This window comes from Mastacembelus armatus, chromosome 5 (assembly GCF_900324485.2).
Source record: "Mastacembelus armatus chromosome 5, fMasArm1.2, whole genome shotgun sequence".
NCBI lineage: Eukaryota > Metazoa > Chordata > Actinopteri > Synbranchiformes > Mastacembelidae > Mastacembelus > Mastacembelus armatus.
Window position 1 is genome coordinate 1,403,287 of NC_046637.1, and position 15,431 is coordinate 1,418,717.

The window sequence follows — 15,431 nt, forward strand, 5'->3', positions numbered from 1 at the left end:
CTGTACCTGTGTGTATTGAGTTAATAAATTACTGGAGTTTCACTTTTTCAATTGGACTACTGAAATAAATGAACTTCACATTATTCTAATTTATTGAGATGCACTTTCCTTCTCATACAAGCTTCACGTCATTTCACACGTCAGAGAACAGGCAAGAAAAACACATTAAAGGCAACGTTTCTGAATTTATTGGCAAATAACTTTGAGTAAGGTTGTAGCAGTGCGTCTATGCACACCCCCCAAACAAAGACGACGTGAGGAAGCCTAAAGAAAACACACTTTGTGATACAGCTCGATTATACGATCGTTTATACGCACACACATTTTTTTGTTTCAAACATACACATACACTTGTTTCAGTTTTGGTTTGGGAGACATTTAAAATGATTTTTTTTTCCCTAAATAAAACAGTACAATTATATTTATAGCATAAAATCAATATATATTTTAAAAAAAATGTCAAAACATGCAAAGTTTGTAGTGCATCGCAACTTTTTTGTCTTATTAAACAAAGGCAGACAAACGGAGAAGAGGAGCAGATACAAAAAGAGAGAAGTTATACAGATACAGTAATTCCTAAAAAAAACGTCTATGCCAACTTTTTTAATATTGGTATTAATTTATGTGCAAAAGAAGCTCATTCGTTTCCTACATGAAACACATTTTCTCATGTCTAACGCTGGACTCTACCATGACAGCTGTGATCTTAGTGTGTGGGACACGAGGCAGGAGGGGAGCTCGGCCTCTCGCTGGAGGAATGACATTCCAGCAGAGCTCACCTCAGCTCTGCTCAATACACAGAATCATTTATTGGCTTTTCCCTGTGCTGTCCAGGCCCGCAGAAAGAAAAAGATCACGTATCAAACAGAAGCGTCCTGTGATCCTCCCCGTGTAAATGACTGGTTTGCCTCTGCAGAGAAGAAACCCCCCCCCCCCCCCCCCCTGTGCTGCCACTCATAACCAGCGGCTTTAAGCCAGATACCTGCTCACGTTCTCATGTGCCGCATTGATTTTGTTCTTAGAAACACACTTCTTCTGGAAGTATGAAAAGCAGGCATCTGTCCCTACGCCTGCTGGAGAGGGCATCCCTCGTGTCTTCACTCAAATCTGCCTAAAATCTACTGGACTGGCCCTTAAATCTGCGTCACCTGATTGTGGTTAAACGTGTGGGGAGCCTTGTGCAGGAAGACAGGTGAGTAGTGATGCTACAGGTGTACTGTGCTTATGAGGTGTTGTTGACGTGCTGCTGACCTGCCCGACACTGTGCAGTTTAGTTTATCACAGCAGCTTCACGGTGGGAGGGGGCGCAGCAGTGAGCCGACAAATGATAAATGATGAACAGCGTTAGCCACCAGTGCTGCTGCTCAAACCTGCAGAGGCATGAAGGGATGAATATTGCACATGTAAAATTAGTGTAAATGTGAATAACTTTCCAATATTAGTCATTTTTAGCCTGGTTGCCAGCTACTCAGTAGCGAGTTGGCGAGTTGAGCATCAGGCTGATGGTAAATGTGTGATTGAAACAAACTCAGGACCAGCTATGAAACACACACACTAAACTACTGCTAATGTCTCAAACAAAAAAAACAAAACAAATGTGAGTTAAAAAACATTAGAAGGTAAAAAACAATAATCACTGCGACTCTTCTACACTGTACTACTGCTGTCGTCATAATGACAGTACAGACTGACACTGAATTACTGAGTTCTGACGAAACTGTGCTGTGCTTTCACCTGTGTCCACTGACTCACTGAGCCTCAAATTACATCCTGACCTGTGGCTGACAAGCGCCTGCCTGGTTTCAAGTTTAGCTCGTTGTGTATATGTGTAGTTTTAAAGATGAAAATGAGTCAATCAATCAATAGCGCTGTTGTGGAACTTTACACACAGCATCCAAACTCCAAGGTCATTGGTTGGTTTGTCCCACCCTTTCAAAATAAAGAGACCTCAGTCTGCACGGGGCCAGAAGAAGAGAGAAAATAAAAGTCCGAACTATTGCAGCTGTGATTCTGGTTTCTAGGCGGGGGAGACACACAGGATGTCCTCTGGCGTTTGTAGCTAGTGTTGTACTTACTGACCAATGTGAAGAGGGTACCTATGACAGAGAGAGCGAGGGACAGGGGGGTCTGTTACATGTACACTGACTGACAGGGTGCTGCTACTTGGGCCTGCAATGCGACTAAGTGGAGTGGATCATGGGGTCTGATGGTTTCTGGTTGGCTCTCACACCACATATCCTTTCTTTTTCCCCTCAAGCTTCCCTCTCTATCCTCTCCCTCCCACCCAGACCTCCCAGCACCCGAAGATGTCCCGCTCGCCCTCCCACTCCCTCCCTAGCAGCCGAAGGTCTCCTGCGAGGCATAGACCATGTAGAGGAAGCCGTCCTCGTCACGCTCCTGCTCGTAGATCTCAGAGATGGGGGTGGACACCGACACCATGCTGTGCTGGTTGACCAGCAGGAAGAAGGCCTGCGTGGGGTTCAGCTGCAGCCGACGCCTGGAGGGAACAAGTCAGATCAAACGTTAGGTGTTGTGTCCTCAGAAATGACCCCCTCAGGTCTTTCTTTATTCCACAGCCACTTCAGTCTGACTCTTTATTCCAGTCTTTTCAGATTTGGTTTTAACTCTGATTTCATGTTTCTCCACTATTTGTGTTGAAGATGCAAATGTTACGACCAAATTCTCACAAAGCTCTAGTGTTTGTGAGCCAAAACAGAAAGCAGCACCACAGAACCTTCCACCTGCCTGCTCCCTGCACTTTGGTGTAAAGAATGACAGACTGTTTGGATTGCCTTGAGCCTGGGGTCTCTCCCCTCTGCTGATTATTCCTCCTCTGCAACAGAACGGCAACTGTCACATGAGCAGTCAGGCTGCTGTGGAAACAGGAATTCATCTGCATCTAATAATACAAATGTTTTTTCTGTCATCAGCCAAAACACTTCTTCCACTTTTCAGATTTTCTGTTCCCACTGCATCGCGACTCATTGAGGGAAAATATTACAGGTCACACAGACACGGCTGTCACTGCTAGTCCTATAGTATCAGCTGAGGCCTGAAAGGGATGTCAGGGTTCTGATAGTATTTGCAGGAGCGGGAACAACACGTTCCCACCAAGCAGCAGTTCAGCTAACGTGCATCGTTAGCCAAATATGAAGCACCTGGGTGTTTGTTCAGAAAACCATAGCGGGAATTCAAACCGATGGCCAATGAGTGAGCTGGGACAGAAAGGTGCTGGCCAATGGAAGAGCGACAAGTGGGCGCTTTGACGTGCAAACCAACACACACCTGTGTGAGCTCATGTGTGAGCAGAGGGGAAACCTGTATATTTAACTTTCTTTGTCCTGATGAATTAGTGTTTGGAACATAACATAGAAGCTGGGGAAGTGGATTATTCTGCAGGATCAGTTTTTGAAGTCTCTGTGGATGTTTTATACTTTTTCCTCGCTGAGAAACCTGCTTGTTGCTGGAACACACCGGAACCAGCAGCATGACGCCCTGCCACACCTCCAGTCGACAGCAGGTGAGTGTTTCAGAACCACCGTATTGTGATTTAATATCCATGTACTTACCACAATGATGGGTCGATGTTGTACTGGTGAATATTCTGAATATAATATATGATAATAGGGCGCTGGTCAATCCTCCCTACAGGCTGCTTTTAAATTTGATTCCTTCCATTGTAGCTATCACACAACTGAAATGTTAATAAAGAGGACTTCCACTTCAGATTGTGAGATAACAGGGCTTTGGTAGTATTCAGCTTTTCATATTTACACCTCAACTCCAGAGTCAAGATTTTTTGTTTTGGTTTTTTTTTCCCCACTTGCAAGAAATAATGAGCAGCCTGAACACATGCAGAGTACAACCTGCTCTGCAAACTACAGTTTTCATTCAGCATCAGGGAAACACTAATCTGCCATTAATTTTCTCATCAACGATTTATCTAGAAACTAGAACATGTTCATTACATTTTTCCATTTTTGTCTGAACCGTAAAATGTTCCATTTACAATAAATGTCACATTTGAGGACCTGGAAAAGCTTTTTTTGCTTCTTTAGGTATTCATAAATACATTTTCATGAACTTTCCTACTGGTGAAAGTTTAATAAAATTTAATCTTCTAATGAAACTACATCAGTTTTCTCTTAAACAATCCATGTAACTTTACAAGAAGTAAGAGGATACTACTTGTATTTAGAGCGTTAAGATGCATGAATGCTAACACACAGCTCCAAATATATACCCACAAACCAAACACACATGCTGGGACAGCGCATGTTTGTTTACCTGATGATCTTGACCAGCTCACTCATGTTGACGTGGTCTGGAACCAGGAACTTGGTCTTGTCCAACACAGGAAGCTGTTTCTCTCCCTTATACCGCTCAATGATCACCTGCAGCACATCAGTGAAAACAGTCGGTTAGTTTCCACAGTGTTTGCGTTGAGTCTCATGGAGGAGTTTCTGCAGCTCAAAGTGGGAACCAGTGGCTGCCAGAGCCAACAGGTTAGTTCCTTGGTTAACATGGCTTTGGCTTTTTCTTCCTTCTGGATGTGTTAGCATCTAAAGCTAACCTGTTGGTTTGGTAGCATTAGCCACCTAGCATGGTCATTATTGGACCTTTGGATTGAATGAATCTGATGTGGATTTGGGAGGAAGTGGAGCTTTGGGTAACGTTAGTGCTTTGAGTCACATTAGCAGGAACCAGAGCGTCTACTGGACTCATACATTTACTCCTTAGTCAGCTAACGCTAGCTTTGGACTGGACACTTTGTCCCAACCAGTCCATTTACTTAAATCACTCTGCAGGTTCAGATCAATCATTTATGACCGTAAAGTATAAGCAGCACAATATTTTTGGTCATTGGGAGTAATATAAAATAAGACAGTATTGGTCCTAAGAGCACAATTCACAAGAAATTAAAGCAGCTAAATTTAGCTCCACCTGCTGCAACATTAAAGTGAGGAACATATTAATCCAATAATAAATATTATTATGGAACAGGCCTTTCTCCTTAATGAGCACTTATGATTTGGCTATATGATGCACATTAGGTGCATTTTGTTAATAATACTTCTGTGTTATTTAAGTGGGATTCTGAATGGACTTTTACTTCTATTTCTACTGTTAAAATGAGACGACAGCTGCAGGTATATGTTATAATACGTGTAGATGTACTTACTATTTGTATTGTAAGTGGCAGAAATAGCTGAGAAGTGCATATTTAGAAATGCAGTTCTTTTTCTTGCAGAGAGTTAGATGTGAATTGTGTCTTTATGTTAAATGTGAAGCTACAGCAGCTGGGTAGCTTAGATAACGGCCTAAGAGGGTTAGGTTAGCGGCTGGTGCCAGAGTAGGACTTAACAGGGCACAGTGAGTCTTGTTGGGACTCCATTATAAAAAAAGAGCGATAAAATGTGTTAATTGGCTTTAGAAACACTGGTAAGTGGGTTTTGTTTCCCCACCTCTTTAAGCTAAGCCAAGTTAACCACCATATACAGAAAGTGGTATCAGTCTTACCTAGATCTTCATATGAAGATGAATAAGCATCTTCTTTTAAGAGATGGCCCATATTAAATTTGGCTTATTTGATTAATTCAATTAATTAATTTCAGTGTTATCACCTCGTATAGACATGATGCACCAGGCCTCATAGATACGCAAAATGAAATTCACACCGACTCAGAGCTATTTCACTGGTAAATATTGTCACTTCATGATATGTCTGTCTTGCTCTGCTGCTTCCTGCACTTCAGTACCCACAGGTCCATCACAAGGCTAGAAACATGAACATACTGTATGTAAATGCACCCATGCACACAGCAGTGTTTGACAGGCTACATGGATCACTGGTGCAGTATTATGGGGCAGTGAGGTGTGTGTGTGTGTGTGTGTGTGTGTGTGTGTGTGTGTGTGTGTGTGTGTGTGTGTGTGTGGTGAACTCAGACTGGAACGGCAGCTTACAGGGATCTTGTTGGGGTGCTGCTCACGGATCTGCTGGACCTCTTTGCAGCGGTCAGCTGTGGGTAACAAAAGACACAATCCATCAACAAGAAGCTTAAATAGGAAAAACACTGTCAGCTTGACTTCACCAGATAAAAAGCTGTGATTCCTCTGCTGCTGCTAACAGTCTGATCCTGGCTTTTTTAGTTCAACATGTAACTATACCCTGAGAAAACACCATCACAGAGACTGTAGTTCTTTCAGGACGGAGGACAAACAAGCCCTGATGCAGTAAAAATTAAATTCAATTTATTCAAATTAAGCAGTCTGAAGCATCCATTAAGAAGAAACCATAATACAAAAAAAACAATTTAGCTGAGAGTTGGTAATCATTTTCCTCCCTTTTCAATACCATAATTTTGCTGGAAATATAGATGTAAAAGCCTAATGTCCCCTCCCTGCTGCTGGTCTGTCTGCCTGAACTACTGTAGGTTTGGTTCCTGGTAGAAAGTCCACAGGGGCCGACATACATTCTGATGTAAATAAAATAGCCGATGAACCAGAGTCCAGACACAGCTCGGCTCTTTAATGAGTCTGCTGGAAGAGAAACCTCTTTTGTGTCCATGTTATCCACACCCCAGCACTCGCAGAGAATAAATTTTGATCCAAGAAACGAACTGTTCGCTTTTATCACTGCCGCTGATCTGTGGAGGTCACTGTGCACTGTAACCGTCCGCCTCCTGGCCGTCTGCATCTGTTTAATTTATGATGTAGTGCCTGTGCGCAGTGATACTTGTAAATAAAAATGTATTATGTAAACAGAAAAATACATGAAAATCCCCCTGTGGAGTACTCGCAGGTCAGTTTATCTGGCATGACTAACAAATTTTAGCAGAAAGATCCAAGCAGGATGTAGGCCGTTCAAAATAAACTCATTTACCATTAAAACATGAGCTGATTTTTCCTGATGATAAAGATATTTTTAAAGGCAGAGGACCCCACTGGTTTTCAGTGCATGAGAAGCACACCTGTTTGTCCTTGCATTATTATATTACTATAATTAGCAGAACATTCATGTCTTTGTCTTTACCGCTGTGGTCTAAGCAGAGCAACATGGACTCAGTTTACATTTCATCTTCACACATCAATTGTGTGCAAAAGTTGTTTTCTATTCCTAATGTTCCTCTCTCTTCACTTCACCTGCTTGACTTTGAACTTTGCAATATTTTTGCCACCTTATTGTCTCGTTTTACAACATGCCCTGTTCTCTCTAAAGAGCCTCCTGTCCTCTTAAAGAAAAAAAAAGAAGAAGCTCAGACGGCATTAAAGCACACCAGTCACATGAATGCTTCCTTTGTCTCGGTGTGGGGAGGTTTTCCTCCTGTGACTCTAGGAATATTTTATGCTAATTACTACGTTATAAACACATTTAAAAGATACAATCGGCCTTAAATTTAAAAGCCACCACACATAAAACAATCCAGTATTAAAATCCTGTTTTAGATAGATCTGTTTCCTGTTTTTCCAGCACGTTAAAGTATCTGCTGCTTTAAAAATGTCGTATTTGATGAACTGGCTCCATCATTCCTGCGACTCAAAGCAGTAAAATTAGACTTTGGGCCAAGGCCCACACAGTAACCTGAGTCCTCTTATGCTGTATCCCAACTTTATAAGATATATCTGACTTCATATGTACAATAGCACTGTTAATGCTGTAACTATTGCTTGAGAGAACATAACTCTACACTGACTAATGCAAGGTATATAGTTATTTAGAGAATTGATCCCAGGAGGGAAGTTTGTAGTTTTAATAACGACTTTATATTATATTCATTATAAATGATGTAATAATAGAAAATAAATAAATAAACATGACACAGTAGCTCAGACGGCTCACATTATAGTGCATGACCATCCTTCAATATGGAAACTAAATGTACATTGAACATGCACATGACATATTGATTATCAGAGGAGAGCTGTGTTGATCTCAGTGATGAGTCCTAATTATTAATTAATCATCATTAATTATCATTTCACTGAACTTCATCACTACAACACAGCAAATGAAGCGTTTTCTGTCCTTTAGCCCATATTTCTCTGTGTGCTCAGGTTATGCAATGGATCCTGGGCCCCTCCCTGCGCAGCTCAGGGGCCTCCGTTTGGCCTCAGGTTACAACATCAGCACCTGAACACGTGTGCTGGGATAATGTGTCAGCACATGTTGTTTTTCCTGTAATAAGCAAACACTGAACTGGCTGCACCAGCTAATCCAGGGCTGGGGAAGCTGCTAATGGCAGGCCGGGCTAGCTAGGGACTGACCCAGATGGCCTCGGAACATCAGCGGCTAAGCAGAACCTGCTGGCTGTTAGAGTACGGCTTAGTTTAGAGTTTAGTTAATATTTTTAACCATTATTTACCTCGACATGTACAGTATGAAATAAATACTCCTCCTATTTTACGCCCAGACGCTTCTGTCCCAAACTGGTACCGACCTGAGCCTTAAAATCCCGTCCGTTTCAAACCCAGTAAACCCAGTCACAGTAACAACATTAACTGGTCAGCAGACTGGTTAGCTGGGTGGCTAACAGGCTGCTAACTAGCTAACTAGGTAGCACCCAGCTACCGTTACCGTTAGTTAAACCGGGCTTCTTACCGAACGTCCTCCTTTGTTTGAAGGGTCTGTCGGACGGCATCTCTGTCCGTGACTACACACCCTCGGCCCGATAACGTTACAACAGAACCCGGTCACAAAGCAGAGCGGGCAGGTCCGAACCGAGCGTCTCCTCCGGTGTCTCCGGATAGTCTGAGGCCGAAACTGCTCCGGACAAACAAAGCCTGTAAACCGAGCCGATGACGTCACCCTCTGGGCTTAAAGGGGCCGTTCACCATTTATTACCCGCTATTGACCCGTTATTACCACCATGTTGGTTTTATAGTACATGTTACTACACCGAGCAGAGGTAAAAGTAGAAATACTACAATCCTGTGTTCCAAGGAAAAGTCCTGCATTACAAATGTTACTTTTATGTACTTTTACTACAGTATCATCATCCAAATGTACTTAAAGTATCCAAAGTAAAAGTACTCATTGTGCAGAATGGCCCATTTCACATGAATGGACCAGATATTATTGGATTCTAATTATTGATGATTATTGTGTGTGTTGAGCTGATGTTAACTACCTTATATACTTCTAATTTGAAGTTCTTTATATACTGCTGGGTAGCTGATGTTAACTACCTTATATACTTCTGATTTGAAGTACTTTCCATACCGCTGGGTAGCTGACGTTAACTACCTTATATACTTCTAATTTGAAGTACTTTATATACCGCTGGGTAGCTGACGTTAACTACCTTATATACTTCTAATTTGAAGTACTTTATGTACCGCTGGGTAGCTGACGTTAACTACCTTATATACTTCTAATTTGAAGTACTTTATATACTGCTGGGTAGCTGATGTTAACTACCTTATATACTTCTGATTTGAAGTACTTTCCATACCGCTGGGTAGCTGACGTTAACTACCTTATATACTTCTAATTTGAAGTACTTTATGTACCGCTGGGTAGCTGACGTTAACTACCTTATATACTTCTAATTTGAAGTACTTTATATACTGCTGGGTAGCTGACGTTAACTACCTTATATACTTCTAATTTGAAGTACTTTTCTTACTGCTGGGTAGCTGATGTTAACTACCTTATATACTTCTAATTTGAAGTACTTTATATACCGCTGGGTAGCTGACGTTAACTACCTTATATACTTCTAATTTGAAGTACTTTATATACCGCTGGGTAGCTGACGTTAACTACCTTATATACTTCTAATTTGAAGTACTTTATATACCGCTGGGTAGCTGACGTTAACTACCTTATATACTTCTAATTTGAAGTACTTTATGTACCGCTGGGTAGCTGACGTTAACTACCTTATACACTTCTAATTTGAAGTACTTTATATACTGCTGGGTAGCTGACGTTAACTACCTTATATACTTCTAATTTGAAGTACTTTTCTTACTGCTGGGTAGCTGACGTTAACTACCTTATATACTTCTAATTTGAAGTACTTTATATACTGCTGGGTAGCTGACGTTAACTACCTTATACACTTCTAATTTGAAGTACTTTATATACCGCTGGGTAGCTGCCGTTAACTACCTTATATACTTCTAATTTGAAGTACTTTTCTTACTGCTGGGTAGCTGACGTTAACTACCTTATACACTTCTAATTTGAAGTACTTTATATACCGCTGGGTAGCTGACGTTAACTACCTTATATACTTCTAATTTGAAGTACTTTATATACCGCTGGGTAGCTGACGTTAACTACCTTATATACTTCTAATTTGAAGTACTTTATATACCGCTGGGTAGCTGACGTTAACTACCTTATATACTTCTAATTTGAAGTATTTTCCATACTGCTGGGTAGCTGACGTTATCTACCTTATATACTTCTAATTTGAAGTACTTTTCTTACTGCTGGGTAGCTGACGTTAACTACCTTATACACTTCTAATTTGAAGTACTTTATATACCGCTGGGTAGCTGACGTTAACTACCTTATATACTTCTAATTTGAAGTACTTTATATACCGCTGGGTAGCTGACGTTAACTACCTTATATACTTCTAATTTGAAGTACTTTATATACCGCTGGGTAGCTGACGTTAACTACCTTATATACTTCTAATTTGAAGTACTTTCCATACTGCTGGGTAGCTGACGTTAACTACCTTATACACTTCTAATTTGAAGTACTTTATATACCGCTGGGTAGCTGACGTTAACTACCTTATATACTTCTAATTTGAAGTACTTTATGTATCGCTGAGTAGCTGAGGTTAACTACCTTATATACTTCTGATTTGAAGTACTTTATATACCGCTGGGTAGCTGACGTTAACTACCTTATACACTTCTAATTTGAAGTACTTTATATACCGCTGGGTAGCTGACGTTAACTACCTTATATACTTCTAATTTGAAGTACTTTTCTTACTGCTGGGTAGCTGACGTTAACTACCTTATATACTTCTAATTTGAAGTACTTTATATACTGCTGGGTAGCTGACGTTAACTACCTTATATACTTCTAATTTGAAGTACTTTATATACCGCTGGGTAGCTGACGTTAACTACCTTATATACTTCTAATTTGAAGTACTTTTCTTACTGCTGGGTAGCTGACGTTAACTACCTTATATACTTCTAATTTGAAGTACTTTATATACTGCTGGGTAGCTGACGTTAACTACCTTATATACTTCTAATTTGAAGTACTTTATATACCGCTGGGTAGCTGACGTTAACTACCTTATATACTTCTAATTTGAAGTACTTTATGTATCGCTGAGTAGCTGAGGTTAACTACCTTATATACTTCTGATTTGAAGTACTTTATATACCGCTGGGTAGCTGACGTTAACTACCTTATACACTTCTAATTTGAAGTACTTTATATACCGCTGGGTAGCTGACGTTAACTACCTTATATACTTCTAATTTGAAGTACTTTTCTTACTGCTGGGTAGCTGACGTTAACTACCTTATATACTTCTAATTTGAAGTACTTTCCATACTGCTGGGTAGCTGACGTTAACTACCTTATACACTTCTAATTTGAAGTACTTTATATACCGCTGGGTAGCTGACGTTAACTACCTTATATACTTCTAATTTGAAGTACTTTATGTATCGCTGAGTAGCTGAGGTTAACTACCTTATATACTTCTGATTTGAAGTACTTTATATACCGCTGGGTAGCTGACGTTAACTACCTTATACACTTCTAATTTGAAGTACTTTATATACCGCTGGGTAGCTGACGTTAACTACCTTATATACTTCTAATTTGAAGTACTTTTCTTACTGCTGGGTAGCTGACGTTAACTACCTTATATACTTCTAATTTGAAGTACTTTATATACTGCTGGGTAGCTGACGTTAACTACCTTATATACTTCTAATTTGAAGTACTTTATATACCGCTGGGTAGCTGACGTTAACTACCTTATATACTTCTAATTTGAAGTACTTTATATACCGCTGGGTAGCTGACGTTAACTACCTTATATACTTCTAATTTGAAGTATTTTCCATACTGCTGGGTATCTTGGGAATTTCCCCCCAGGGATCAATAAAGTTTGATGATCAGACTGTATTTTGTTGGATCCATCTGATTCTGAAAGGGAACTAAAGTTATCAGATGAATGTAGAGCAGGAAAAAGTCCAAGGTTTGACTGTGAAGTATGAGGTAGTGCAATATTGAAGATGTCTTAAATAAGACCCAAGCTGTAATCAATGGTTAGTTTTTGTTTGCTCTGTAATTTGTATTGACTACTGTTTTACACCAGCTTGGTTTAACTGTGCTTACTAAACATTTTTAAAGGATTTCTTGACCAACTATATTAAGTTTTATCCTGCTCTGCAGAAGGCACTTTATTCCATAATTGCATACTTGAAACATTTCCTTCCTCAAATGTAAATCATTTTGCTTGGAATTGATCTGTACAGGACTCCAGATTGTCCTACTGACGATAGTAATTTAAAACTGAGCAGTGGTTGAAGCTCTTAACTTGCTGCAGTGATGTACATTCACACCTTAGTGTGTCTTCAGTTCACCCTGACAACAGAGTAAAACAGTTCTATTCTTTCAGCTCGGTGTTATGTTACGCTGTCTCTTATTTCACATTTTAGTCTGATGGTAAAGTAGTAAAGGTTGAGGAAAAACTCTCCCCAAAACTGTAAATACTTAATTTATACAGTAACAAAAACACACAAAACCATTCTGACTTTTAATTTCTCAATTTGTTACAAATAACAAACAGAAACTTGAAAGGACAAGAGCAGTGTGTGTAGTGTTCGCTTCTTGCCACTGAAATACTGTACTTCAATTTGCATTGTCTGCAGAAACAATAAATAACAATCCCAAGATTTCCATTAAGATAGAATTAAAAAGAACATCCACAAACACGGACGAGCTGTGGCCTCTCTCTTGTTTACTGGGTGCTTTGCAGATACACATGCACTGGTCCAGCTTGAAACTTCATTATTCTGCCATAGGTGTTAAAGCAGCTCATCACACCTGCTAAAACACCTGTGGCATGAAATAAACAGTCACAAACAGTATGTCTGGAATGCTACAACATGGGGGGAAAAAAATTAATTTGCCTGCTGGGCCTTTGACTGTCATAAGGATCTACCATCTTTGTTTTGTCAACCTTCAGATCCTGGTTTACTTTGTACAGCAAATGCATTAAGAGCTTCTGGTAAAACAAGTTCTTTTGATTTAGCAAGACAAAAAAAGTGTTTGGCTGTTTTAAATATGAAAGACAGAAGTAATGAGTCAGACAGCACTTTCTTCTGTTTCAGTCTGAGGGGTTCTGAATGACGATCAAGAAATAGTCCTTATCTGCAAGGAAAAAAGTAAAATATTAAAATGAGGATGAAAAAATGTTCACAGTAAACAAATTTAGCAAATGACAACACATACTAAACAACTACTGAGGTTCATAATCACAAATAGGGCTATTTTCTATCAAATTCAAAACAAAATATTTCAAAGTAATGGAACTTAGTTTGACAAATACAAAGACAAATTTCACAGATGCTGTCTGAAAAATGTGGCCCTGTATATGCTGCATGTTTCAGCATTCTCCACATTTCTCCTAATGTGTAATGTATACAGTTTTTTTTTTTTTTTTGGTTTTTGTTTGTTTTTCTCTCCCCCAATTATGACCTGATGCACTACAGAAAAAAATCAGCCATTTTATAGAAGAAGTAACGTCTGGGACTCAGATGCTTTTACAGACTCAGATTCCTGTTACTCCTGAAATCCTAATAGTTATTTCCTTTCCTCTCACCTGGAGCGATCATGATCTCATTCTTCTTGGATCGGACCCGGAGGAAGGTGAGGTCATTCTGGGGGTCGATGTCTCGTACGGTGCTTCTGGCCTTCATCACCAGTTGGTGGATCAGAGCTGCGTACTGCACAGTGGTGGAGTTGTCCAGAGTCGTCTTGACGGGGATTCCTAAAGGAAAAGAGGTGAAAGGGTTCATTTACATATATGCAAATTAACTCCGCCTGAAATGGTCTGTTCTTAGTGGACTGTATTTTATAAGCTTAAATCACTTAAAGTGTCATTTTCAGTATCATTTGAGTAAAAATTATATTTCCCTCTAAGCTGTAGTGTCAATCATACTAGTTTTCTTACAGAAGGTGCATTTATCATCTGTCAGAATTTAAATCTGTTGGATATCAAAGTGAATTTCACTCATTTTGTTTAAGATACTAAACTGGAAAAGACTTTGCACCAATTCATTTTATTCAGCTGAAGAAAACTGTAGCTGAAACAACTTCATGGCTTTAGACTTCCCATATTTTATATCTGTTATTTATATCCCACCAATGTTAAAACTGGATTCTTCATGATAATATTCGGTTTTAATACTAAATAATACCTTCAGAATTGACGATGATGATTCCCTGCACCCCCTTCTGGCTCTGGATCCTCTTCAGAGTTTCTTCTACTTCAGCCTGAAACATGAGTTAGCATCGTTTTAATTTAAGTCTGTAGTGAAGTGACTGTAGACTCACAGGGACTGACAGACGACACGAGGACAGACTATATGAGGACAGACGACATGAGGACAAACATAAGCTGTTTTTCCAACACCCTGCTAACTTGACAACGCCCGGCTAGCATAAACAAGCTAACCCCGGCTAGCAGTTGATTAAAATCCCTCTTAGAAAACTGCACACTGACAACAGTCACGGCAGAAACATGAACACGTGTATTAAATGTGCAGAAAGCAGCCATTGCATCGTACCATTCTCAGTGTGTGAGGAGAAATCTGTCACAAATCGGTCTCCGAGCTCACAAGCGAACAGAGAAGGCAACCAAGGTAAACTTCCGGGGAAACAGCTTCTTCTTCTTCTTCTTCGGTGCTTTACCGCAGCTCACATCCTGTTTGTTGGACTGCTGCCCCCTAAAGGCGTAGTCCTCATCGATATTTTTTTATTCTAGATTTGTGTTATTAGTCACCACATTGAGGAGAATTATTTTCCTGTTCTTCTGAAACTTTCCTGCAACACTAGAACATGAACAGAACAGAACTCTATATTGTTTTATATGTTCAGTATAGCTCTGCTCTGGGAGTACACGTTACAATCAACTAGCAAAGTTTCTTTTTCTTTGTTTGATCTAAGACACCTGGTAGGAAATCAGCATCAGTAACAGTTGGAGTAAGAGCTGATGTTAACCTGTATCGTCCTTACATACATGTGCTGTTTTTGACGGACTTAAACCTGTAATTATTTTTATTGGCTTACTATAAACACCCCGACTATCAACATTGAAGTATTATTGTGAGTACATGTTGCAAAATGGCAGCCAATTGGTATTTTTGAGGTAGAGTAGATCCAACGCTCCCACATAGATGAATCCAAATAATAAGTAAACCATCCATTT

General features: G+C 39.9%; 2 protein-coding genes across 2 annotated transcripts; both read right to left on the reverse strand.

The window, feature by feature from the left end:
* Positions 1–165: 165 nt before the first annotated feature.
* On the reverse strand, positions 166–8,796 carry map1lc3a (microtubule-associated protein 1 light chain 3 alpha). The gene is made up of 4 exons (XM_026307680.1): positions 8,600–8,796; positions 5,965–6,020; positions 4,288–4,394; positions 166–2,497 (listed from the first exon to the last, which is right to left on the reverse strand). The coding sequence occupies exons 1-4, from the start codon at positions 8,637–8,639 to the stop codon at positions 2,335–2,337; spliced, it is 366 nt and encodes a 121-aa protein (XP_026163465.1). The 5' UTR covers positions 8,640–8,796; the 3' UTR covers positions 166–2,334.
* A 3,945-nt stretch (positions 8,797–12,741) lies between these two features.
* On the reverse strand, positions 12,742–14,914 carry dynlrb1 (dynein, light chain, roadblock-type 1). The gene is made up of 4 exons (XM_026307115.1): positions 14,791–14,914; positions 14,422–14,497; positions 13,824–13,991; positions 12,742–13,372 (listed from the first exon to the last, which is right to left on the reverse strand). The coding sequence occupies exons 1-4, from the start codon at positions 14,791–14,793 to the stop codon at positions 13,329–13,331; spliced, it is 291 nt and encodes a 96-aa protein (XP_026162900.1). The 5' UTR covers positions 14,794–14,914; the 3' UTR covers positions 12,742–13,328.
* Positions 14,915–15,431: the final 517 nt, after the last annotated feature.

Coding starts and splice junctions, on each gene's coding strand:
- map1lc3a (XM_026307680.1), bottom strand. CDS start 8,639: ATGCCGTCCGACAGACCCTTCAAACAAAGGAGGACGTTCG. Junction 6,021..8,599: donor CAAACAAAGGAGGACGTTCG/GTAAGAAGCCCG, acceptor TGTTACCCACAG/CTGACCGCTGCAAAGAGGTC. Junction 4,395..5,964: donor AGCACCCCAACAAGATCCCT/GTAAGCTGCCGT, acceptor GATGTGCTGCAG/GTGATCATTGAGCGGTATAA.
- dynlrb1 (XM_026307115.1), bottom strand. Junction 13,992..14,421: donor CATCATCGTCAATTCTGAAG/GTATTATTTAGT, acceptor CTTTTCCTTTAG/GAATCCCCGTCAAGACGACT. Junction 13,373..13,823: donor TGAGATCATGATCGCTCCAG/GTGAGAGGAAAG, acceptor TTTTCCTTGCAG/ATAAGGACTATTTCTTGATC.